General features: G+C 39.6%; 1 protein-coding gene across 3 annotated transcripts in view; it reads left to right on the top strand.

Annotated features, from left to right (window-relative positions):
• Nucleotides 1–26,041, top strand: part of LOC118009305 (glypican-5-like) — a 693,283-nt gene that overhangs the window by 53,968 nt on the left and 613,274 nt on the right. For 2 of the 3 annotated variants that reach the window (XM_035003192.1, XM_035003194.1), the window contains exons 1-2: nucleotides 5,924–6,077; nucleotides 6,451–6,546. The exons of the other annotated variant lie outside the window; for it this stretch is intronic. In XM_035003192.1, the coding sequence (XP_034859083.1) occupies nucleotides 6,023–6,077; nucleotides 6,451–6,546 (151 nt within the window). In that variant the 5' untranslated portion in view covers nucleotides 5,924–6,022. Of the gene's footprint in view, nucleotides 1–5,923; nucleotides 6,078–6,450; nucleotides 6,547–26,041 lie in introns of those variants that run through there. 3 annotated transcript variants of the gene reach the window in all.

The following is a 26,041-nucleotide window of genomic DNA, read 5'->3' as shown; positions in this document are numbered from 1 at the left end:
TTTAACTAGAAGTTCCTTATCTTCAAACTGTTGGCCCAAATTTGCATTCCATATCTTGCTATAGGTAACTCTAGTTAATGGAGTCCATCTGAGTACCATTACTTCTTTATGGCAATCTATTTTCATAAACCATATAAAGTAGAGATAATTATCCTTATTTTACAGCTAAAAACAAACAAACAAACAAACAAACAAACCCCACCAAATCTGATGTTCAGAGAGTTGAAGCACCTCCCACCTGATTTCACCCAGCTCATCAAGGGTGGTTGAGATGGAACTCACAGATCTCTATCTGACTTGAGAGCCATGCTCAGCACATTGCGGGTTCAGGCAATGGATGCAATGTGCATGGCAGACATTGCCATATAGAAACCTACCGGATCCTGATACTGTCACTGTGGTAGTCGAGGTATGATGATTCATTATTTGCAGGTGAGGAAAAAGAAAAGTTAGAACAAGTCTCCGAAGTCCCTGAGTAAGTTAAAAGAGGCCAGGATACCAAGAGAGATCCCATGATTCAAGTTCAAGGCTCATTCCACTGCCTCGAACCTGCCTGACAATGCTTTTGCACATTTCCTTACAGAAGAACAGTATCCTCATTCAGAAATTGCATAGTGGTCATGGTGGGATATGCATCTTAGGAATTTAGAAATCGGTTTCAGTTTGCTGTAGCCTGAAGCTACACACGATGCCATGTAATGCATGGTAATGCAGGTATTCATTAGGGAAGAGAATAGAAAAAAATAAAACCTAAGTGTAAAAAGGATTAGCAGAGGGCATATACTAGGCTCTTTCTGACCTACTATTAGCTTCCCTGTTAGATCTCACTTCATTTAATAGTCTTTCTCCAACAATGTGGTCTTTAGGGCCATTTCCTCAAAATCTGAGGTAGAGTGAGAAAGAAAGTGATTTTAGGGTCATGACTGAACAGGGCACAGATTCAAAGACATCTATTATCAGGAAAAAATAAGCTTATCTTAGGATAATTATCATTGAAAATTCTAAAGCTTAAATCAGAGAAACATTAGTAGTCTAATAAAAATCTCTGCTATAGATGTGTGGACATGGTATTGCATTTAGGATAATTTAGGAAGAATAATAATTGCAAATGCATCTGAAAATCAAGGCATAAGATTGCATGGCCCTTCAATGTAAATGAATATTGCAATATAATTTGATATTAAAATCTGTCTATGCATTTTCTTATATAGTAAATATTTTTGAACCATAATCTACATACAGACATAAAATACGTGTTTTCTAAATTTACTGTTGGGCATGCTCAGCGCCTGAAATTAAATAACAAGACAGGACCTAAACAGGACATGAAATTAAATCACAGGACAGGATTATAAACTTACAAAAGAAGAGTAAATAAAAAAATTAAATCAGGCACTATGAAAAGTGTATTGTATTTATTGGGTTTATACTCATTATTTAATCTTTAAAATAATCATTACAGTATATTGGCTCCAAATGTTAAAAAAACTAACATTAATTTGCTCCTGTTGCCAGACAAGTGTTCAACTGTAGCATTTAAATCCAAATCTATTCGAGGACAAATCCACTGCCTTTTTTTTTTTTTTTTAAGATTTTATTTATTTATTTGAGAAAGAGAATACATGAGAGGGGGGAGGGTCAGAGGGAGAAGCAGACTCCCCGCCGAGCAGGGAGCCCGATGCGGGACTCGATCCCGGGACTCCAGGATCATGACCTGAGCCGAAGGCAGACGCTTAACGACTGAGCCACCCAGGCGCCCTCTTTTTTTTTTTTTTTTTTAAGATTTTATTTATTTGAGAGAGAGAATGAGAGAGAGCACATGAGAGGGGGGAGGGTCAGAGGGAGAAGCAGACCCCCTGCCGAGCAGGGAGCCCGATGCGGGACTCGATCCCGGGACTCCAGGAACAGGACCTGAGCCGAAGGCAGTCGCTTAACCAGCTGAGCCACCCAGGCGCCCCAAATCCACTGCCTTTAATAACTACACCGTATTCCTACTTTTGTGTTCTTTAGGCCACTATATACCTGTGTCAGTGATCATGGTGCAGAAAAGAAGGATGTAAGAACTAACAACTAATGTGATAGGACATAAAGCAAACAGAAAATGCTATAACTCTGGCAAGTGGGTTTCAATGAACAACTTAGAGGAACAAACTACCAATTGTACTTCATTTGAATAAAGGATGTTACATTTAATAAAAATAAGTGTTTCATTAAAAATTAATTTGTTTTATGTTCTGAAGCTTTTTTATTGAAGTATAATTGATATGTAAAATTATATTAGTTTCAGGTACACCGCATTGATTTGAAATTTGTTTGTATTGCTAAATAATCACCACATTAAGTCTAGTTAACATCTGTTGCCCTACAAAATTTATAAAATTTGCCTTTTTCCTTATGAGAATTTTAAGATTTACTCTCTTAGCAACATTCAAATGTACAATACATTATTATTGACTATAGTCACAATGCTGTACATTAGGTCTCTATGACTTATTTATTTTATAACTTGAAGTAGGTACCTCTTGATCACCTTCTTCCATTTTGCAACCCCCGCAACCTCCTCCCTTCTGGCAACCACCAATTTGTTCTCTGTATCTATAAGTTATGTTTTGTTTGTTTTGTATTTTAGATTCCATGTAAAAGTGAAATCATATGCTATTGGTCTTTCTCTGTCTGACTTATTTCACTTAGCTTAATACCCTATAGGTCCAGCCATGTCATTGCAAAAATAGCAAATTTTCATTCTTTTTTGTGGCTGAATAGTATTGCATTGAATAAATATACCATTCTTTATCCAACCACTCGTTGATGTACATTTAGGTTGTTTCCATATTTTGGCTATTGTAAATAATGCTGCAATGAACATAGGGGTGCATATATCTTTTTGATTTAGTATTTTCATTTTCTTTGGATAAGTACCCAGAAGTAGAATTGCTGGATCATATGTTATTTCTATTCTTAATTTATTTTTTAAATTTAAAACTTCCATACTGTTTTCCACAGTGGCTGCACCAATTTACATTCCCACCAAGGGTGCACAAGGGTTCTCTTTTCTCCACATCCTCGCCAACACTGGCTAGTTCTGTCTTTTTGATAATAGTCATTCTGGCAGGTGTAAGGTGATATCTCCTTGTGGTTTTCATTTGCTTTTTCCCAATTATTAATGATGTTGAGCATCTTTTCATGTGCCTCTTGGTCATGGGTATGTCTTCTCTGGATAAATGTCAACACCTAGTTTCAGGCTGATTGGGAGCTAGACCCTCGGGCAGCAGATTTTAAGGTATACAAATACATGCAGTCCTGTGTGACAACAATTGTGAAGCCTGCTGGCCTTCAGACCAGGTAATCTGGTGGCAGTTGCAAATATTGGGGTTTCAGATGAATAGATGAGCTCTTTTGTGCAAGTATTGGCAAGCTATAATGAGGCCAAGGGATAGCACAAAGACGGCATCCCCTGGCCTAGGTTCCTTGAGAACACTTTCGTAGCTTCTGGAAGTGTGATAAGCCTATAGCCTTCCCTGAGGAAGACTGGGGTTGTGTTTCAGTCTGCTGTCTGTGTAGTGCCCTGGGGGAGATAGCCTGCCAAGAACTATCTCTCTTATTGTTCCAGATCTGTGGGGCCCTGACACACAATCCCCCTGGCCACCAGAGCCAGGGGCTCAAGGGGTGTTCCTGTGTGGGGTGTGTGCATGGCCTTGGTGGGGTACAGGAGCAATGCAGGAGCCGTGGTATGCCAGACTGCCGGCTTCGGTGGTACAAAATTATCAGCTTTGGTGGGATGATGGGAGCAGGGGTGAGGAGCTCAACCGTGGCTAGAGCAGGATCTGGGGAGTAGCATGCGGTGGGGTATGCCCATGGTGCTAGCAAGTTAGAAAGGAGTGCAAAAATGGTGCCCACTAGTGCTTCAGGCTCTGGAGTGAGTTCTAACAGGCTTCTGGAAGATGCTTTAAGATTAGCAAATGCATCTCCTTCTCCTATACTCTAGGTGCTTTTCAAACTGCTCCTTTTATGTTGAGTCCTGGGGCAAGTAAGTCTGTGCACCCGCCCTTTAAGAGCTGACTCCTCATTCTCTACAGTTCTCTGGTTCTCCTAGATGTATCCCCCTTGGTTTTCAAAGCCAAATGTTTTGTTTTGTTTCATTTAGAGACTTTATTATTTATTTATTTATTTATTTATTTATTTATTTATTTATTTATTTATTTTTAAAGATTTTATTTATTTATTTGAGAGAGAGAATGAGATACAGCATGAGAGGGGGGAGGGTCAGAGGGAGAAGCAGACTCCCTGCTGAGCAGGGAGCCCGATGCGGGACTCGATCCCGGGACTCTAGGATCATGACCTGAGCCGAAGGCAGTCGCTTAACCAACTGAGCCACCCAGGTGCAGATTTTGTTATTTTTAAGTAATCTCTACACCCAGTGTGGGGCTTGAACTCACAACACCAAGATCAAGAGTCACATGCTCTACCGACTGGGCCAGCCAGGTATCCTAAAGCCAAATGTTTTGGAGGCTCATCACTCCCATGCACATCCCAAGGGTTGGGGTGCCTGATATGGGGCACAAACCCTTCAGTCCTCAGGGAGAAGCTCTGTATTTGTGAGATCCCTCCCAATTATGCATCACCACACCAGAGGTTGGGTTTTTGGTGAGACCATGCCCCTGCCACTCCTACTGGTCTCGGTGTGGTCCTTTTATCCTTTATTGTGGAGGAGCTGTTCAGTTGGTTTTTCAGAGAGAATTGTTGCATACGTAGCTAGAGTTTTATTGTGTCTGTGGGAGGAGGTAAGTTCAGGACTTCCTATGCCGCCATCTTGAACCACCTCCAAAAAATATAATTTTTATTTGCCTTTGAAAAGTTTTCCTGGCCATTAAGTTTATCTCAGAATTTCATTGATTCACTGATTCATTCAGTAAACATAGAGTTGTTATGTACTCACAGGCATTCTGGATTCAGAAGGAGATTCAGTGTGATTCAACACTCGCTTTTAAGGAGAGTATGAGCATTTGATGAGGAGGACAGAGTCTGTGCACAGACCTTCTGGCATGGACTCGCTGAGCCTTGCAAAGACTGAGCGAGCCAGTAGGGCAGGAGCCAAGGGAGCAAGGAAAGCATAATGAATAACTAATTAGAGAAGAATTCATTTTGCTTTTCATTAATAATATTTTCAAAATATATTTCTCTTACAGAATTTATTGGAAATAAAGATGTATTCCATCTCATAAAAGTAATACTATATAATATACTATCAATGAAGTAGTAATATCTATTATTAAATAGTTTGTCTAAAATTTTTGAAGTATTAATATCAATTTTACAACCACTTATGCTGATAGTTCCTGATATTTTTATAAGATTTAATTAGAGAGGTAATGTTTTATTTTAAAGGCATATACGAACTTTCACATAGCAATAAGAATAGAAATGAAGATTTCTATGTAGAAAGCACTTAATATATAAGTATATATGCTTAATATGTATTTTAAAATTTAACTGATTTTTAAGAGGGAGAAGCAGAGGTTTGATTAGTTTTTTATTGTTCTATATTTAATCAGCCCTAAAATATAATTATAACCCTACAAGAGAATTAGTCTCCAACTGAAAATTTTATTGAAAACTAAGTGGCCTCACTAAAGATTTTAGTCTTAGAGAAATTTCACTGTTATTTATAAAACTTTTGCTTTGGCCCTCCTGTTCATGATCCAAAGGCAACATTTCTCTAGCTGCTAAGCTATTCTGTTTTCTACTTTCCAACATGCCAACATCAAAGCTGTAACTTTGCCCTCTCCTCTCCTTATCCACGTCAGACCCAGAGTAACTGGGAGAACTTTCAACATCAACAGCAGCTCATCTTACCGATAAACAAAGCACAGAGACAGAGACACGCGGTTGCCAGACACAGAAAGCAGTGGGTGAAAGTGGGGCATTCTCCTTTCTAGCCTCAGATAGGAGAAAGTATGCTATCGTGCATGACTTGATCCTAAGTTAAAATAATATTTATTTGGGTGGGCCTGCCATACAGGAAATGTTAAGATACCGAAAACTGTGCAGTGGAAACAACATGAATTGTACAACTAAAGGTGAGCAGGCTGAGGATGAGGGAAGTGAATGGTACTGAAGGCAGTGGTGACGGCGGCAATGGGGACAGCTCAGATAGTCTCTGCTCACACAGAGTTCATTAAACGCCTCCACTCGCAGATTCCTGATATGCTTTATAAGCATCTTTTTCACTCACAATTCCCTTCTCTGAAGTTCCAAGGATACAAAACAATAGTAAAATATCCACCCCCCACCCACCGCCCAAGCCTGCCATTTTCTTATAGACTTCATACTTGTGAACTTGAAATTTGGAAGTACCAAGAACAGAATACATTGGAAATATCATGGTATTCAGAGAAGGAACTGTCATGTACATAATATGACATATGTATGTGTACATCGTGTCCTTAATAGGATGTTATGTGGTGTGGTCACCAGCCACGAGGCTGCCTGTCCTCATCAGCCTGGATAAGAGCTGCTTTTTGACATGTTATACTATGACGTCGAAAGGTATGTTTCATTTCAGAAATATGTACTGCTTCTTCAGATTCGTAGTCAATTGTATTGTCTGCATTAGCCGTTTAAAATCCTGTGTAAAGTCATAACCTGCTGTAGTACTTTTGTATGCCTTGGTTTCTGTCATTCCACTTTATTCTTGTGGGGCTGCATCCCGCCCCCAGTATTCTTTGGGAAAATGAAGAATAGGTTGCTTTTGCTACCTGTTTTTAATGTCATAGTAAAAGTTTTCGTATTTTTCTTAGAAAAATATGTATATATGTATATATAAAGATATAGAAGTAATATATAATATATACACATATACATGATATATATGAAATATGACATGTAGGATATATATATATATATATAGACCCATTGCATGCTAAGCGACTACATTATAGCCACATGGCTACATGGGCCTCAACATGCCAACAAATTCTTGCTTCAAAATCCTTGCACTTTGTTTCCTTTTCCTGGAATTCTGGTGCCTCGCTTTTCTGACTTAAGGCTCCTTCTTATCTTTTCACTCTATGGTGAAATAACATCTTCTCTAAAAAATCATTTCTGATTTATGTAAAGAGGTCAACCATCCCCTCCATATCATAGCACCCAACTATTTTGTACTAGAGAACTTATTCTCATCCATAGATATCTGATTATGTATTTGTTTATATATTATGTATTTAGGTATTGTGTGCCTCTCTTCACTAAAAGGTTTAGTGCTGTATTCCACTATATTCCTGGCACTGATTCTGTTACTAGCTGTGTCCGATTAAAAATGTTTCTCACTGACAGATTTGTTTATAGGTCATTCATATGCTCCTTATTAATTAGTAACACTTCTTTATTAGTAGATAATGATTTCCCCACAGGATTCTGAGGTCCAAATTTATAACCTGCTGTTCAAAAATCTGTATGATCTAATTAGCTCAGATATTATTCTTGCTTCCATCATGAGTGAAATACAGATGTGGATGGATGAGTAAATGAGTAAATAAATTAATAAAACAATGAGTAAAGTCAGAACCTTAGGAAGATAATTGCATATTTCATCAATGATGTCAAGAAAGAAGTCCACCACCTGTATAGCCTTGAAGCCAATGACAGAGATACCTAAGTGGCCTGATAAATTTTAATTTCTGATCCAGGATGGCTATTTATATAATCTTTACTAGCAAATTTCAGTTGGAAAAGGATCCAAGTAAGTTATTTCTGATAAGCTACAGTCACATCTCTATCTTAGAAATAGAGAAATGGTCACATACTCAAAATGAATTGGAAAACAGTGAGTCCAAACCAAGTCTTATTCCATTAATTCCATACTAATACTGAGACATCAGAGAGGTACCTGACTTACAGATGATAAGTAAGTTTGGTAGGCAATACACACTTAAAAGAAAAAAAAAAGATTTTACTTATTTATTTGACAGAGAGAGAAAGGGCACAAGCAAGTGGAGCAGAAAGCAAGTGGAGAGGGAGAAGCAGGCTTCCCACTGAGCAGAGAGCCTGACACTGGGCTTGATCCCAGGACCCCAGGATCATGACCTGAGCTGAAGGCAGATGCTTAACCAACTGAGCCACCCAGATGCTCTGGAAATACACACTTTTTATTTCATTTAGAAAAATGTTTAACATCTAAAGGGAAGTCAGCAAATATGGTTTGACTCTCTTCCATGATCAAATAACTTGCTATCAACTGTCGTATCAATGTTACAGCAAAGGAAATTAAAGAGAGCTCAATATTGCCAGATAGTTTAAAAGTAGGAAGTGAGGTTCTTCTAGAATTAGATTCTTTGTAAAAAATAAGTACGTGACCATTACTTAGTCAAGTAGCAGGAAATAGCATTTGAGAAGTTCATTGTTCTTTTCACTGCAGAGATCTGTGTATTCCAGTCTCCAAAATCAGCAGCACCTAGCCTATGGTCCACTTAACGTAAAAGTTATATAAAGTATCTGAGAACTTAATTCATTAATTCTAATATCACCTTTCCTTTCATTTGAAAGCAAAAGTAACATACTAAATCAATCGACTTCTCATTTAATTTCAAAATATAAATGTCCCCAGTGTCAGAAAGTGGTTAATTCTATTTGAGATAATATTTAATAGTGAAAAAATATTTTCTTTCATAAAAATATAAAGGTGACTTCATATGGTTTGAAAGGAAATATTGTCTATTTTCAATTAGAAGACTAATTTCATAAGAGAACATTGATCATTATTATTTTTATAATTCATATGTTTGGATATTTTATAAGTCAAATTAAAGGCTCAAGATTTCAACGCTACTCAGGAAATATTAGTGTTGGATCTGTCTTGGGAGTCTTCATACAGTCCGGAGATTTGCCCATTTGTACTAAATGGACAGATTACATCAGTCACAGAACCATTGAAGTTTTATTTTAAAATTCAGACAGAAGTGTTAATACTGACTGCATCAATTCAAACACAAGGGTTTTTATTTTAAAAAGAGCTGTGATAGGGGCGCCTGGGTGGCTCAGTTGGTTAAGCGACTGCCTTCGGCTCAGGTCATGATCCTGGAGTCCCTGGATCGAGTCCCACATCGGGCTCCCTGCTCGGCAGGGAGTCTGCTTCTCCCTCTGATCCTCCTCCCTCTCATGCTCTCTATATCTCATTCTCTCTGTCTCAAATAAATAAATAAAATCTTAAAAAAAAAAAAAAAAAAAAAAGAGCTGTGATAGTCCCTCCAGACTAGTGTATATAGTTTTGTGTCTCAGGAATCCTTTAAGAAAAATAGGCATAGGCAAAAGCCTGCAATATATAGATATTACTAAATTTCAGAGCAAGCTGGAAATTACTTGGACCCTGTCTGTAAGTCAAATTGAAAACACCTGCTCATATCTAAGTCTTTGTTCAATGTATTCTCATTGAGAATATGAAGCACAGTCATTGTAATTATAATCACGGCCAAACTTTATTTTAATTATATAATAACATATCCAAAAAGGAATGAATGGCTGCATTTTTCAATATGCTGAGGCATGACTATGTTATTTTGAATCCCTTTTATTTTTTTTTTACAGTGAACTTTTCCCAAGTTCCAAGTAATATTTTGCTCACGCATTCCTTCTTAAAACATGAGATCAAAAGAAAAATAAAAAAAGACCTCAGTGAAAGTTTTATTCACTTCTATATACCCCAAAATATTGTGATTTAATTTCTGTGATGAAGTGACACTTGCTGTCACACAAAATAATTGTAATTATATTATCCTTCATCATAAACATGTGCTAAGTACATATTTCCTTAAATAATTGTATTGGCCAGAGCTAATGCAATTTTGGGTATAAATGTAAGAAATCCAATGCAAACATACTTAAGCAAAATGGGGGATTATTTGGCTCATGTAAACTGTAGAAGACTCTCAATTAGAGGAACTAGAGAATTAAAACAGGATTCTCTTTGTACCTCTCATTTTTGGCTTTTTGCCAGCCAAATTACCTCAGACTGTGTTTCTTCAGGGCTAAACTCATGATTTCTGACATCATCAGTGCCTGTATCCTCAAAGCTTTCCCAAAGGAAAAAAAAAAATTGCCATTTTCAGCTTCATTTTGAAAAGTCCTGGGGGAACTTTTCTAATTGGCCTATGTAGGGTCACATGCCTACAACTAGACTAATTATTATGGGCCCAGGAACCTGTTACTATGTTTGGACCAGCCTTGCTCAGATGTCATCTTTAAACCAATACCTGTAATTATGGAGTTGGGGGATCATGTAAGAAGTTAGTGGTTCCTGTGCTGATCTCATGGTTAGAGCAAAAGAAGTGTTCCCAAAAACGAAGAATACCTTTTCCAGGAAAAAAAAAAAAAGAGAGTAGTGCAGGGAGGGCGACACACACACACACACACGCACACACACACACACACGAGGTTACACACTCTCTCATTTCCTATTCTTTCATCTTCCCTGTCATCAAGCATGTACTGAACATCATCTGTGGACTCCAGTGAAAGCTAACACTAATGGATTGGCATACTTTGGGTTATTCATGATCTTTGTTCTTTAGAAATTTGAGTTGCCATTATTTATGCCTTTTACGATTAAAGAGAGGAAGACATTATAGACTAAAGTGTAAAATTTAACAACATAAAAGGATGAATCAGATGTCTGAGAGTGGTATTTCATTAGTTCTAAGACACATTTCTGACACCGGTTAAATCTTAGAATTGATGGAAGTCTTTTTTTTTTTTTTTAAAGATTTTATTTATTTATTTGAGAGAGAGAATGAGAGACAGAGAGCACGAGAGGGGAGAGGGTCAGAGGGAGAAGCAGACCCCCCGCTGAGCAGGGAGCCCAATGCGGGACTCGATCCCGGGACTCCAGGATCATGACCTGAGCCGAAGGCAGTCGCTCAACCAACTGAGCCACCCAGGCACCCCAGAATTGATGGAAGTCTTAAGGTGCTGTTGGCCAGGTGGCACCCATAGCACGTTGCCACTTTAATTAATGATCAGCTTGGTTGATACGGCATGTGTTGACTTCAACGGTTATAGAAGAGATCTTCAAAAAAATTACACAGTGACTCAGCATTAAGGCAAAAAATATATTGTCTTTTGCAGAGAGTCATACAAACAGAGCAGTGGGCATGCATTTGCTATTTTTTAAGCAAATATTCAGAAGTAGAAGCATGAGTTCAATTCAATTTTCTATTCTTTTAGAGCAAAAACCAAGTACCTTAGGGGACCTATGAAAGAAGCATTCCCACAAATAGATGAAGCTATACTTTGCTTTATTACTGATTCAGGTGCAATGCAACTGAAGTTAAGGGAGATTGCTAGATGCCTTGAAAGAAATGAAAGGAATTTAAGAACATGAGTCTTGAATGACAAAATTACATAGAGTTGTCACTGTGGTATCATGACAGATGTTATTTAGCAAGGATTTTCCTTTCTTTATAGTACGTAAAATAATGGTACATGTTACAAGTGATGGTATCTTTGATGTCAATAAAATACTATAATAAAATAAATTGATGTTACTTCATGGAAGTCATCTTGGCAGCATTATGGAATAGCAGGATTATTATATTAGTATCAGATTATTGAAATAAATTCACAGTCCTGGTGGGAGATCTTCACATACCTTTTACAATAACTGAAAGAAAAAGCAGAAGACAGTAAGGATATAGAAGACATTAACAACATAAATCACTGACCTATTCTAATTAATACAGTGAACACTGCATCCAGTAATAGAAAATTGAGCCCAACAATGCCAGAAACCATGTTCTTTTCAAGCACACATAGGATATTTACCACATCAATAATATGTTGGGCCATAAAAAAATCACTCAGAGTATATTCTCTGTCAGCTGTGGAAACCAGCCAAAAATCAATGAAAATCACATAACTCGATATGGAATAATGTTAGCACCTGCACTGAGATCCTGAAATCTAGGGTAAAACACATAGAAACTATAGATACATATTTTATTATGAACCCATTTCTCTTACTTATTACATATAAATCACCAGTCCCAGTTGATCCAGTATGAGAAATGAAGAAATATGCTGGTTGAACCTTTTAATTGTCACTTATTTCTCAATGCCTTGAATTAAAACAAATGTTTGGAACAATGTGGGGGCATATCCATTCAAGGTAAGACCTTAATTTCATGAATTGTTCTTATACTAATAAGAATGTTCACAATAAAATACAAAAATTTTAGACCTGGGAAGAATTTTCAGGCCAAATTATGAGTAAGAAGGTGGAAAGAATCATCTCATTAAAAGAATAGAACAGCCATGGAAACAATTGGGGTAAAGTTTGAGTTTTGTCTCTGCTCCGTGATATTAGGTGAAAGATTTAAACAGGATGCATTTCAGTCTTCTGTATAGAATGGTTGTAATCAATTCTTGCCTATTGACTCTGCAAGAAAATAAGGAATTGGAACTAACATCTGGTGAGCACCTAATAACTACTGGTAATAAGCTTGATCCTGAATCTGAGGTTGTTTAATAACAGTTAATACTCCTAAAAACCTTTTGACACAGTAGGTATATAAATAAAATGCATGTGAGAATTCTGCATTAACTGTAAAAATTAATGCCTAGTTATTATCTCATGTGAACAAAAGTATGTGTGCATTTTTATGTATCATATGTTAGATTTTTAGCATGTTATCAGTGTCACAGTGATGAGAACATATTTTTTTTCTTTATGTACCATAAAGATTCAGAGTTTCAATATGCATCATGGAAACTATTAAGCTTTATTTCTTTTTTTCATAGCAGATTCTGATTTCCTGTTGAATAACTCAACACATTTAGGTTCCTCGGTAGGCATTTAAAAAGTATTTTAGGAAGGTTTTGCCAATTCTCCGCTGATGTTTGGGGCTCAGTTCCCTTCTTTTCCTTCTTAGCATTGCTAAAAAGAGTTGCTTCTTCCTCATAACTAAAATCTGATTGCACAAAGTTATCACTAGACCTCCTTTTATCTATAGCTATCTGTTCTTTTCAGGCGAATCAAGGAACTTCTCCAGTTCCAAATAATAGTCATAATAATCACCAACAACCTTGTTCCAAAATCTTTTAAAAATATTTCGACCAGGACATAAAAAGTTAATATGGTGTTTATAAAAAGTAAGATCTGTTAGAGCAATATATAAAGTATAAAAGAGAACGTTCTTGCTGCAAGGTGGGTCCTTAGTCCCCAAAATAAGGCAAATGGATGGGAGCAGCATACGAGTCGCCTTAAAACAAGGTTGAATTGTTCCTCCTGATATAGCAACTGTAGTTTTCAAGTCAGAAATGAGAACAAAACTAAAGATAGGTATCACATTGGCATGGCTTGGAGAAGAGGCCAATGAAGTAAAGAAATCAGACAAACCTCACATGAATCAAGCCTTTCTTGTAGATTTCAAAGCATTCCATCTTATATAATAGACTTTCCTATTTTAAAGGTTCTCCAAGGCATTGGTGCCACTGCCTTGCCAACAGCTGAGTTTTAAATGACCACTCTTTAAAAATAGAGCTATTTTATTTTCTATTAATTAATCCAGAATAGTGTTTAGTGCCTTGGAGAAGCAGGCCCTCAGACATGTAATAAATAAATAGATGAATAAAATAAATGATAGTTGGAAAAGCAGCTGACTCTTGGCATATGCAGGGTAGGAGGGCTTTAGAAGGAAAAGAAATCCACTGAACGCTGGTAATTGAATCTTGGTCACGAGAACTCTTCGGAGGAAACAAAGAATTGATGGATACTGTGCATGTTTCCTAAGCCAGTTACATTAAAGGGGTTATTTGGCTGCGGGTTTCCCATCCAGAATCCATCCATTCTGCTCCTCCTTGTTCCTGACATCCTCCCTTTGTAACCTGTGTAGGTCAGGGGAAGTTGATCCTGCCCTCAGCAGTAAGGGTGGCCCCTGAAATCCAAGCTGACCTTCATCCTCCCATCCCTCTTACACTGATTGATTCAAGGACCCAGGCTTTAGCCAGGCGGTTTGTGGCTTCTCCCAGAAGATGGATAGTGGTTATGGCAGAGGTTCTCCAAGTACGGTGCAGCAGGAGCAGCCCCTGGGGACTTGTCAGAAATGCAAAATCTTGGGCTCGCACTGAGACCTCCTGGATCAAAAACGAGAGGAGGGGACCCCAGCAATCTTGGAACGCACCCTCCAGATGAGTCTGATACATGCTCAAGTTTGGAAACAAATGGGTTGATGAGCTCATGAATTAGATAGGTTCAGTCTGATCCATGGAAAGGACTTTTACCCATGGATATGAGAGAGGTTTTCTCTACCTCCTTTTGATTAAAATAGGAAACTACCCCAACTGCTGCTGGCAGACTTTTTGACAGCAGGAGAAAATTGAGCTTGTAGACGGAAAAGCGAAGGGGAAGCAGAATAAAGCACTTGAAAACAGAGCTTCAACTTGGATAGTGCAGGATTTCCAGTCTCATGAGAACACCACATTTCCTTATTATTTAAACCAACTTAGCTCAGGTTTTCTGTTACTGCAGCAGAGAGCATCCTAACAGATACAAATGAACCAGCACATGTTACAGTATTAATTTATTCAACAGATAAATGTTACAATATTGATTTATTCAACAGATACATGTAGATCTACTACCAGGTGCCAGCCAGAGTTCTAGGCATTGGAGACATAACATGAATAGTGATTAAAAAAAAAAAAAGACAAATCTCATGGAAGTTACATTCTAGTTGGGGGAAACAGTCAAAACATAAGAAACGGGCACCTGGGTGGCTCAGTCGGTTGAGTGTCTGCCTTCGGCTCAGGTCATGATCCCAGGGTCCTGGGATTGAGCCCCACATCGGCTTCCTGCTCGGCGGAGAGCCTGCTTCTCCCTCTCCCTCTGCCTGCCTCTCTGCCTACCTGTACTCTCTATCTCTCTGTCATATAAATAAATAAAATATTAAAAAAAAAAGTAAGAAACAAAGTTTGGCATGGTTAGCAGGTAGCAAGGGCTACGGATGCTGCAGAAGTGCTCTATGCAGACATGGGAACAGCTGTGAGGAGGTACCCTTGGCCTGACCTGTAGCTCTGCCCACCAAAGCACACGGGTGAAGCAACTTGCCCAGATGGCAGAGGTTGACAAATCGTAGGACCGTGATCTTGACAGAGAACTATTAGCCCTGAAGTGTGAGCATTTTCCCTTACGCTATATTCCCTGCAGAGATACATTAAATGTTCAAAAACAATCTTCTATTACGAGTAAAAATGAGCTAATACAGGGGTGCCTGGGTGGCTCAGTTGGTTAAGCGCCTGCCTTCAGCTCAGGTCATGATCCCGGGGTCCTGGGATTGAGCCCCGCATCGGGCTCCCTGCTCAGCGGGAAGCCTGCTTCTCCCTCTCCCACTCCCCCTGCTTGTGTTCCCTCTCTTGCTGTCTCTCTCTGTTGGAAAAGTAAATAAAAATCTTAAAAAAAAAATGAGCTAATACAACAAAATCCGTGGGTAGTTGAGTTTCTCTGGGACTCTTCATTCCTTCAAACAGGTCTTTAACATGCATAATATCTTTTTTTTTTTTTTATTCATGAGAGTCAGAGAGAGAGAGAGAGAGGCAGAGGCAGAGGGAGAAGCAGGCTCCCCGCCTAGCAGGGAGCCCGATGCGGGGCTCGATCCCAGGACCCCGAAGGCAGACGCTTAACCATCTGAGCCACCCAGGTGCCCAAACATGCATAATATCTTAAAGAGGGAGAGTTTTACATCTTACCACATTGTGATGGAAGTGTCTGCCACGTGGACCCACTGTTTCTGGGGGCATCAAACCCAATACAGTAGTGAAATTTCCTTGCTTATACTAGAGCTTATATTCAGTTTGTTTGGACCCATTGTTAAAACATTGGAATACTTCAGATCAATAAATAGCTGCTGTCTTAAGCTCCACTAATGTCCTCGGGGTGTGCAGCAACCCTAGTACCTCCCTAAGGACCTTATTCTGGGCCTGGACCTGAAGACTGCGAGGTTCAGGAGGACCTCGGGACTCTGCTCTTGTCAGGACCCATCCTAATGGGGTATTACCTTCACGGGCCTTGTTGTTAAACATTTTGCATATCACTCCTGTACTATGGTACTCCTAGGCTCTACCACCAAAATCACTTGGCAATGTATCCAACGAATCAATGATGGATGGGAAGGTAGTAAAAGAGGTTTCTCTCAGCTGTAGTCAAGCCACCACCAAGGGGAATAATCTTGACAAGAATCCGATTGATACAAACCACACTCCTGCTCTCCTCTGCACCAGCCCAAACGAGAGGGGGGGGATTTCTCTCTGAACTCAAAGCTCAGGTTTCTCAGACAAATGATAGAATAGTTATGTTGATGATTGCCTTGAATAATAGACGTGTCCCTTAGTTAACAGATGTTCCCTGCAGTTGCTAAATATAAATTGTACATTTTCAATGTGTTTTCCTTTGTATCAAACGTATATATGACAAACTTCCCATCCTCCTGGAGCACTCAAATCAGTTTTTTAATGGAAAACTTGGGAAGACAGATTTTATTTCATATAATAATTTTCAGTGACTAGAAAGACAGCCCAGCAATAGGGGGAGAAAAAGAATGCCTTGGAACAGAAAATTTTTATGTTTGCTATCTATGGAACACTTACCTCTGAGAATCTGTCAGAAAATGGGGCCTTATCTTGCTTGACAACGATCATTATCTAGTGAATAATTCCTTTTGAGGAATTTAAAACTTCTGCTATTGCCCCTGAAATAACTCTATAATGTGGCAGAGCCATTATGTAAACTAATATTTAAAAAGCAGAGGGTGTTAGAACTCCATCCATCAACAAGTTAATAATCTGTGGCATCCCAAAAATCACACCAGAAATGTTTTGTCAGTTTTTCCATTATTGATAATGAAGAACTCCTTTATGGTCTTCAGAAAAAACAGGCAAACTCCCAAATAGTTCAGGGCAGGTGAATTCCACTTGATAGTCTTTTTCTATAGTCCTGCTTCCATTAGCCAGTGTATCTCAGAAGTTAAAGCTGGAAGATTCAAGTGCTTTATAAAGGAAACTGCTGTAAGACTATCATGTGCACAGAGCTTTCTAACCCTACATTGTGGTTGGAGCTTTCTATGACAGACATAAAAAACCCTGCTTCCATGACACAGAACATTTTATTGATATGTCTGATTGTTATCTGATGCTTATTCTCTTCTTTATAAAAGCCTCAAATGGGTTCTATATTGTTACAATCACAGATTTAAAAAAAATATACATGATCAGAATTTAACTTTTTTATTGGTCACAGTACTTCTGAGCGAGATAGTGAGTCTTCTCGGCGGCTTTCTATCATGTGAAAACCAAGGGCTGTTCAGGCATTAATTCCTTTTATACTGTCTTGCTTTCTGTTTTTAGGGCTTATTCAATATTTCTAGTTTATTCAATTTTGGTGGTTTGTTACAAATTACTTTAAAGTCAAAAAGGTACATGGGACTCACCCATATTTTTGCATAGTGCTTTAGAAGACCAATAGCACTTTTTTTAAAGCATTAATTCACTCATCTTTATAAACATTACTGAAGTATCCACTTAAGAGACATACTCTGTTAAGCCAATTTCACCCTTCTGAACACTTGACTCTCAGCCCCTACTACTTGCCTTGATTTAGGTTGGTGGTGAGCTGTTAACTGTGGTAAGCCTTCAGCTGCTTCAGTTGCCTCTATGTTGTGTATCATCCTGATAATAATGCCGCTTAGAATTCAGGCAACACAGTGGTTCTGCTGGAGGGCGAGCCTGGGGCCTCTTATTCCCCTGCTGTATTTCTTTCCTAGCCACCCTATGGTAGGCAGAGTAATGGCTCTCCACAGATGTCTCACGTCTTAATCCCTGGAACCCGTGAAAGCGCTAGGGTACACAGCAAAGAGGCTTTAGGGTTGCTGGTGGAATTACTAATTAGCTGACCTGGAGATTGGGACCATAGCCTGGATTGTTCAGGTGGGCCCAATGGAATCACAAGGGTCTTTATAACGTGAAAGAGAGAAGAAGCAGGACATGATGGGAGTTGGTGATGTGGTCAGGCCGAGGTCTGCTACTGCTGGTTTTGAAGATGGAGAAAGGGAGGCATCAACCAAAAAATACTGGAAGCCTCTAGAAGCTGCAAAATGCAAAGCAATGGATTCTCCTCTAGAGCTTCCAGAAGGAACAAAGTTCTGACTACGCCTCCATCTCCCCCGACTAAAAGTAAGAATAATGTGGTTTGAGGTGGGTTTTGGGAGCCAAAGGCCAAGAAAGAATTCTTGAGATGCTTTTGGTGCAAAAAGGTGGTTTTATCCTAGCAACAGGACAGGACCTATGGGCAGAAAGAGTTGCGCTGGGGTTGTGGGGTGTTAGCTTGTGTTTTGCCCGCAGCTTACCTTCTGCTTCAAGACCATTTCAGGCTTCTGACCTCTAGAACTACAAGGTAAGAAATACATATTGTTTTATTTTGCTGTTTAAGCCTTAGAAGGGGATTTGCTTAACAGTAATAAAATACCATTTTAGCAGAAATGATTATATCCATGTGGAAAAAAAAATTGGGGATTCTACAAAGTTTATATATATATATAACTTGTGAAGGAGCGTTGTGATTTAAGCATGTTTAGCAGGCCTCTTCCTATCAAGGTTTCGAACTTTTTATCCATCTTTTTACAGCTTGAACAAGTTTATTTCCATTAAAAGCCTTATAACACTTTCTTAATTAATTTGAGAGAATGTAATTGCTGGAACAACTCAATGGAATAATTAAAGCAATTTTAATACATCAACATTTGCTATTTGGCAAAGGAATCTGGGAGAAAGGAAAATAATTCATGTGGTTTCTCTTTCATGAGTTTGGGTTTTTTTCTGTCTGAAATTTGATAAAGCGTAATGAACTGGTGACTGCGGAAGTTCTGTGTCCTTTGGTGGAGTGGCTTGTGCTCACCAAACAGAATAGTCATGGTTGTTTCGGGAAGCGAGCGCCTAGAAGCAATGGGCTCTTTGAGCTGCTTGGAAGCCTTACCTGAAGGCGGCCTTGGCCCTTCCCTATTGCATTGTGGTTCTGGGGCTCTAGGGCGTTGTCCAGGCATCGTTAGGGTGTAATAGTGTATTAAGCTGTGGAAGGGCAGGATGGCAGCCCTCCCTGTGGGATCTCCTGCGTCCTAGCGGTGTGTGTCTTCTCTTGTGGTGGACTCGGTTTAAGGGAACTTGTCATCCCTCCTCAGTCCAGGCTTTGGTGTGAGGCCCTCGAGGACCTGGTGTGGTCAGAGGGCCGGGGCCCGGTGGAATGCCAGCCCTTTCGATCTCCAGGGAGGAACAGCATTCCAACAACAGAACCCTAGGCTTTGATCTCCCAAACGGGAGTCCTAAGGTGGTTGTAGCTTCAGATAATCTCCGAAGGGAATAGCCCTATTGATAAGGCCAGACCTGTTCCTATGGCCTACCTTCCTACAATTACGACCCCTCTCACCGTCTGAAACTTGTTTCTCCCTCAGTGTCTAGTGTTTCAAAACATGCTCAAGTGCCAAACAAGTACTAATAGGGTAATGATGGTGAAAAGAACAATCATGATAGCTAATTCTTACCGAGCAGCCATTCCGTGCCAAGGCCTGGTACTTTTGCTGTCTGACGAGTAAGGAGGGTGCAGCTCCAGCCGTAGGACTTGACCACAGTCGCACAGCGGGTAAGTGGGGGGCAGGGGTCCAGTCACACAGTTTGGGGTCTCCACCATAACACACAGTACCTTTCCTAAAGAGGACAAGGGTTTGTTGCCTCAGGTAATGGAGATCACCTTCCCAGTCTCCTCAGTCGGACTAAATTTCAGACTGATTTCTTCCTGACTAGACTACCCGGACATGTTTTTCTTAGAGTGTTTACTTGAGGAAGCTTGCTATTGCAAATTTTCTCCACCCGTTCGAGATATAAAAGTTTTCCAGGCTCTTGACAGTTTGACAACCCAGGACCGTCCTTTTCAAAGACCTAGGGGACATACCTTTGAAAGGCAGTCATGAAGAAACAGAGGACCCCGTCCCCCGGTTTCTGTGGGAGACGAGGAGCCTAACTTAAGGTTAGTGCTAATTAGCAAACACTGGTGGTCTATTCACATGGATTACCCTTGCTCTTTGTAACTCCATCTGCCAGTTCTTTGTCTTTAGCTCACCTCAACTTAAACTCTCTGGCCTTTTGTTACAATAAGGGACAGATCCTCAACTCCACTCCACTCCACTGAAAGTCTCAGCCCTTTCTGTGATAGTATTGAATAAAGTCTTTGCCTGTTTAACTCTGTTAGGTGCCATTTTCCTTTGACACGGGTTCTTAATTTTTCCCTCTTTCAGGCATGAAGCATGTTCAAATTCCATATCCTGGGTCGTGCCACTTAGATTCGAACGAAAGCCTATTTCTAATGGTTTGATTACAACCTTTTATGAATTTCCCTTGAGGTAGGTTACAGACTAGCTTGCATATGGCATTCTGCGTTGAGCATGCCAGAAAACTCCATTATCCTTCTCGTAATCGCGTAAGTGAAATCTAATACAACATCTAAAACACATACAGCGTTTTATCCCTCCAACAATTGCATGACATTGGTGATATTTTTACCCTGATTTTTAGCAAACAAACTGAGGTGTCCGGAGTTAAGAATCCCAAGTAGGAAAGCCATGTAGAAGTGGAACCAGTACCGATTTGATCTTCAAGTGAATCCAGTGGTCTCCGATGCAACTCTTTTTCAGATTGGCATGCCAATCTAGAATTCCTCCACTTGTATTTGGGTTCACAGATATGGTCAGTAATAGTAGCCTAGGTTACATTTCCAGAAGTCTCAATACCATTAAATGTTAGGTTTTTTTTCCTTTCACTCTGTGGTGGAGATCCACAAAAGGACTTTCACTTCTTCATTCGCCTTTGCTCCCTCCCCAGCTTCACTGCTGATTTCCTTTTATCTTCCCCTTTGGCCAGTCCATGAAGCTCCCGTCAGCTACGCTGAAGTATAATTTGGTGCTATAAAACTCAAGTTTCTTTAATGAAAACCGGCAAAAATTTTCAAACCAGCTTCCCGGAAATGGTGGATCAAGCCCTGTCGTGTGTGATGCATGGATAGCTGCTGAAACCACTTCATCTACAAGTTAATGGATAAAATTAGCATGTTAAAGAGTTGGAGGGCTTAATTAGAAAGGCAATCCTTAGGCAAAAAAGCCTCTCAGGAACACTAAAGCAGTTTGTTGATTTTGTTCATAAAAGGTTTGGGGGCAGAAACTGAAATAGGTTTGCAAAGTCAGAATGTTTCTAAGTCCACAGTGAAATTAGAGCCTCCTCAGGCTTTAAAGGATGTATGTTAATAATAAACATAGGGTCTTTGAACTTACACGACTGTTCATCTTCACAGTGCTGTTAGAGGTTGCCTGTAGATTTCTGTGCACTTTTCTCAGGTTTTCTCATGTGATGTTGAGGGTGGGTTTTGGCATTCGAAAGGAGCCATCCAGAAGAAAAAGGTTGTACTATTTTTGCCAGCAGCTTCTGCCCCTCTCCCAGACATGATAGACCATACACCTAAGGCAAGGATTCTCTTTTTAGAGATTTGGTTTCTTCTGGTGTTCACCTCTGTATTTTTTTTTAAACCTGCCTTAAAATACTATTTCTAGATATTTCAGTTAAATAGGAATTTCCTATTGCTTTTCTACTAAAAGGATTTAGGTCTTTCACCTTATTAACACGTACATACTTTTTTTCCACATCACCACCCTATAATTAGAGAACGCTTCCAGTTAAATTCATGTTTATATTTTGACTATATAAATATTCCGTTCAATGTAAGTAGAGTTCTTTGTGAATACTGGCTTTTTATTGTTTCCCCAATTCAACAACTATGTACTGCATACCCACCTTCTTGTGTACAAGAACTTGACAACCAAGAGGCAAGGGGGGTGCTAATTAGCAATACTGGAGATCTAACATTTGAGGTGGGGGTGTCTCTACCTTATAATGTAGAGAAGGCAGCACAAGGAATGTACTTCAGAACTGGGAAAAGTGAAAGCTGCTCACCTGGGCTAAAATACTGTATGTTTGATATGTAGCAACACTGTGACCCTTGAGTGTTACCAGCTTCTCTGTGACTTAGTTTCCTTGTCTAGGTGGGGAATAAAATCTACTTCTAGAGTTGTAATAAATACTAAATCTATATGTTTGGACAGCAAAGAGTATAAATTTTTTAAACGGATTTCTGGGTGCTATGGTGGGGTGAATCAAACCATTATAGAGATGAGAGGCAAATTTAGAGATGGAGATTTTAAATAGGCCAGAAAATACATTTTTCTATACCACTAATATCTTCAAGCTTTCATATTTATAAATATATTCATTTGAGGGTGGTTTATTCCATTTCATGTTCGTTTCTCACCGGATTTTTTTTTTCTCACTAATTTCTTTTTTAAAAATTCTGTATGGATTTGTCTACAATGTTAGTGATTCTCTCACACGTCTGATAACATACTATTTTTTTTTTAAAGATTTTATTTATTTTTCAACAGAGAGAGACAGTGAGAGAGGGAACACAAGCAGGGGTAGTGGGAGAGGGAGAAGCAGGCTTCCCGCGGAGCAGGGAGCCCGATGTGGGACTCGATCCCGGGACCCTGGGATCATGACCTGAGCCGAAGGCAGACGCTTAACGACTGAGCCACCCAGGCACCCCTTAGTCCCTATTTAATGGACACTACAAATTGACTAGAATCGGTCTCCTTGGGTAGGGCTTGGTTGTTGATATTCTGACACTTGCCGGGACAATCTTTAATGCCCCTTTTGTAGGCCTTTCTAGGGGTTCGTCAGAACTTCACTGGAGAGAAATACTCCCCTTGCCTCTGGTTGGCAAGGGCTGTGCCTCCCTTTGGAACCTTGCTGGTTCTATGATCTGTGCAGGAAAGGTCTGGCCTCTGCTCAAGTGGGAAGCTGGCCACCTGGCTAAGAGCTTGAGAGAGGGGACCGAGTGGTCTAAATACAAAATAAATGCTCACTGAATTTATCCATTTTTTTTTCCCTCAGGTCTAACCTGCCCCCTTCCCCAAAGAGACCCCCTAGGGAAGCCCATTTTTGAGCATCTGAGATTCTGCAGTGTAAATCAACTGCTTGGTCTTTCATTTTTCAATTCAGATGGGGCAACTGAGCTTCAGAAACCTGAAGAACCTGAACAGTGGCTCCATGACAAATGATTACACTGGCTCTGATTTCTGTGCCTTATTGGACAGAAGTGCTGCACCGTCACCATCCACTCTTCTGTTTGTGGTCTAGGCTGGCAGCCCCACTCCAGTAATGCAGTAGGAATGATGGCCAACAACCCATGGAAGTATTTACCTATGTTAGAGAGTATATTCTATGCTTCCTATGTTAATTCATTCCCAAAACAAGTGCGTGGTATTGATCAGAGTATTAGCATCAGTTTGCCGATGAAAAATCAAAGCAGTGAGAGCACATAGTTAAACACTACTGGCCAGGGGTTGTCAGGTGTATATGGCAAAGCAGGGGTTTCAGCCCTGGTGCTCCTGTCTTAGAAGACTTGCTGGTTAAGAAACTAGTACTCTCTGTTTAATCATAGCTGAGAAATAGTTTTATGACTGTCCCAGGGTAGAATGCTAATTAACTTCTCAAGGCTATGCTATTTTGGCTGATTGCAACCTGAGCTATTTCTGAGAATATACTGTATTTCCATGCACCTTATTTTATCCTATGTATAATGAATCCCTGCTAAAGGGCATTATGTAAAAGATCAATAAAGCAAGAGGACTCACTTGTCAGAAATCCTAGTATTCAGGGGCGCCCGGGTGGCTCAGTTGTTTTGGTTCTGCCTTTGGCTCAGGCTATGATCCCAGGGTCCTGGGATCGAGTCCCGCATTGGATTCCTTGCTCAGCGGGGAGCCTGCCGCTCCCCCTGCTTGTGCTCGCTCTCTTGCTCTTTGACAAATCTTTAAAAAAAAAAAAAGTCATAGTATCAGGTTCACTGGTTTTGGCTCTGATAGATGCCCTACAGTAGACTCATGGGATGAGAGATGAAAGGCAGAGATTTGTCAGTCATGATCCCGTGTCTGTCCAGCACCCTCTTCTACCATGGTAACAATCTACACTCTGATTTCCTGTGACTTCCAAGTCTTTACCACTGAAGTAAACATTTGGCATTGATCTTGGGGCCGGTTGAATCCTGTAGTTACCACCTGCATGTGATACCCTTAATCAAACCTCTTCGGACTATTACAGCAGAGTGTCCATGCTTTGCGGCCATTGGTTCTTCTTGTTGTCACTGTCCAGTCTCTTTATCAGTCCTAATCCTTTCCATTAAGCAGGAGGAGACTTGGCTTCCATTGTAAACGGTCTCAGCTAGAACCCAGTTCTGTCTCCCTCTCCATATCTTGATACCCCTCAGGAACATTCTTATTCCTGCATATAAGCTACAGCTCTTTTAAGTTCACTAGAAAATACTAGACCTTTAAATTGTAATTCTGGAACAATGTAGTAGACTCTTCACTGCTTGATTAGCATCATCCAGTTCTATCTTAAATAGTAGTCAAGCAGAAGCATTTTATGAATTGCGTGGTATTTGAGTGTTGCCAGTAAATGAGTGTGATTCTTGACCTTTTAGCTGGTGGGAATTTTATCTTTTGTTTTCCCCAAGCTAATCTGTGCAGTGAAGCCACCCTTTCTTTGTGTTGTGACAAAGTGGTTATCTTCCTGTGGTATCTGCGATCAATTCTGTAATCTCTAGGCACCGAGTGCTGCTGAGTAAGAGTGAGAAAACACCTCAGAACACAGGAGGACTGAGCTCTTGTCCTCTCTGAGCTCCCCTGGTTAGTAGGAAAAGATGGGAGGAAGAAACAGCACCGCACAACTGGTTATAAAGTATGCCTTCAAATACTTTTCACAATTGAGTGATGGTACTATTTATTTGATGCGTTTGAAATTGTTTAAATACAGGGATGCACATGAACTGAGACTTGATAGAAATAATTGAAGTAGTTTAATTACAGTAAATGAAGAGAAGAAAACACTGAAGCAGAAACAACAGATGGTCAAAGAAGAAAATGCTAATGCAAAACTATTAGAAACATTAAAGGGAAACTAAGACATGACGCTGGTTTTCCCAGACACAAAACAATTTCTTCCACTGTGGTTTTTTGTTTTTGTTTTTTGACATCCTTAAGATGTGTCAGGAATGTTTTCTTGGGCCCTCTTTTTTTTTTTTTTTTTAACATCCTCCCTTATTACGCAGTCTCATTTCATTTAGAGGATATTTCCCAACTTAAGAATATTCATAGTAAGAGTTTGCCAACTATTAAAATTTCAAAAATGTTAATAGTATTTATCTTATTTTTTTAAAGACTTTATCTGACACACAGAGATACAGCGTGAGAGGGAACACAAGCAGGGGGAGTGGGAGAGGGAGAAGCAGGCTTCCCGCGGAGCAGGGAGCCCGATGTGGGGCTCCATCCCAGGACCCTGGGATCATGACCTGAGCCGAAGGCAGACGCTTAATGACTGAGCCACCCAGGTGCCCCAAAAAGGTTAATAGTATTGATAGCTAATAGTTTCAAACTATTTCTCAAATATTTTAAACTTAGCATGTTGATGGCAAAATTAGCAAGTGTTCATTCAATAAAAACAAATGATGACTTTATGCCAAATATTGGCATGGACCAGGTGGACTATAGAACCTCTTTTCCTATTTTATGCAAAATTGTTTTAGGTTGACCGGAAAACATTTTGAGCAAGTGTTTACAGATTTCTTATGATGACTGTAAATCCTAAATCTAACTTTCTTTGTCCACGTTCTCTCCTTGTTTGTATAACTTGCTTTTACAGGAAAAGTGACAGTTAGAGCCTATTGCTAAAACTAAAAGAAAAACAATTTTATGTTCAGATGAAGATTAATAGCACAAAAGAGTTCATACCTGACCTCAAAGCCATTTTGTTCTATGCAAGTTGGACCCAATAAACTTGAAAGACTTCTTCCTCTTGTATTTGACACATGGAAATAATCATCATGTTCGTTACACCCTAGTGATTTTAGCCAAACTTA

Source organism: Mirounga leonina, unplaced genomic scaffold (assembly GCF_011800145.1).
Source record: "Mirounga leonina isolate KUSES-001 unplaced genomic scaffold, KU_Mleo_1.0 Mir_127, whole genome shotgun sequence".
NCBI lineage: Eukaryota > Metazoa > Chordata > Mammalia > Carnivora > Phocidae > Mirounga > Mirounga leonina.
This window is presented reverse-complemented; position numbering and strand designations above follow the sequence as displayed.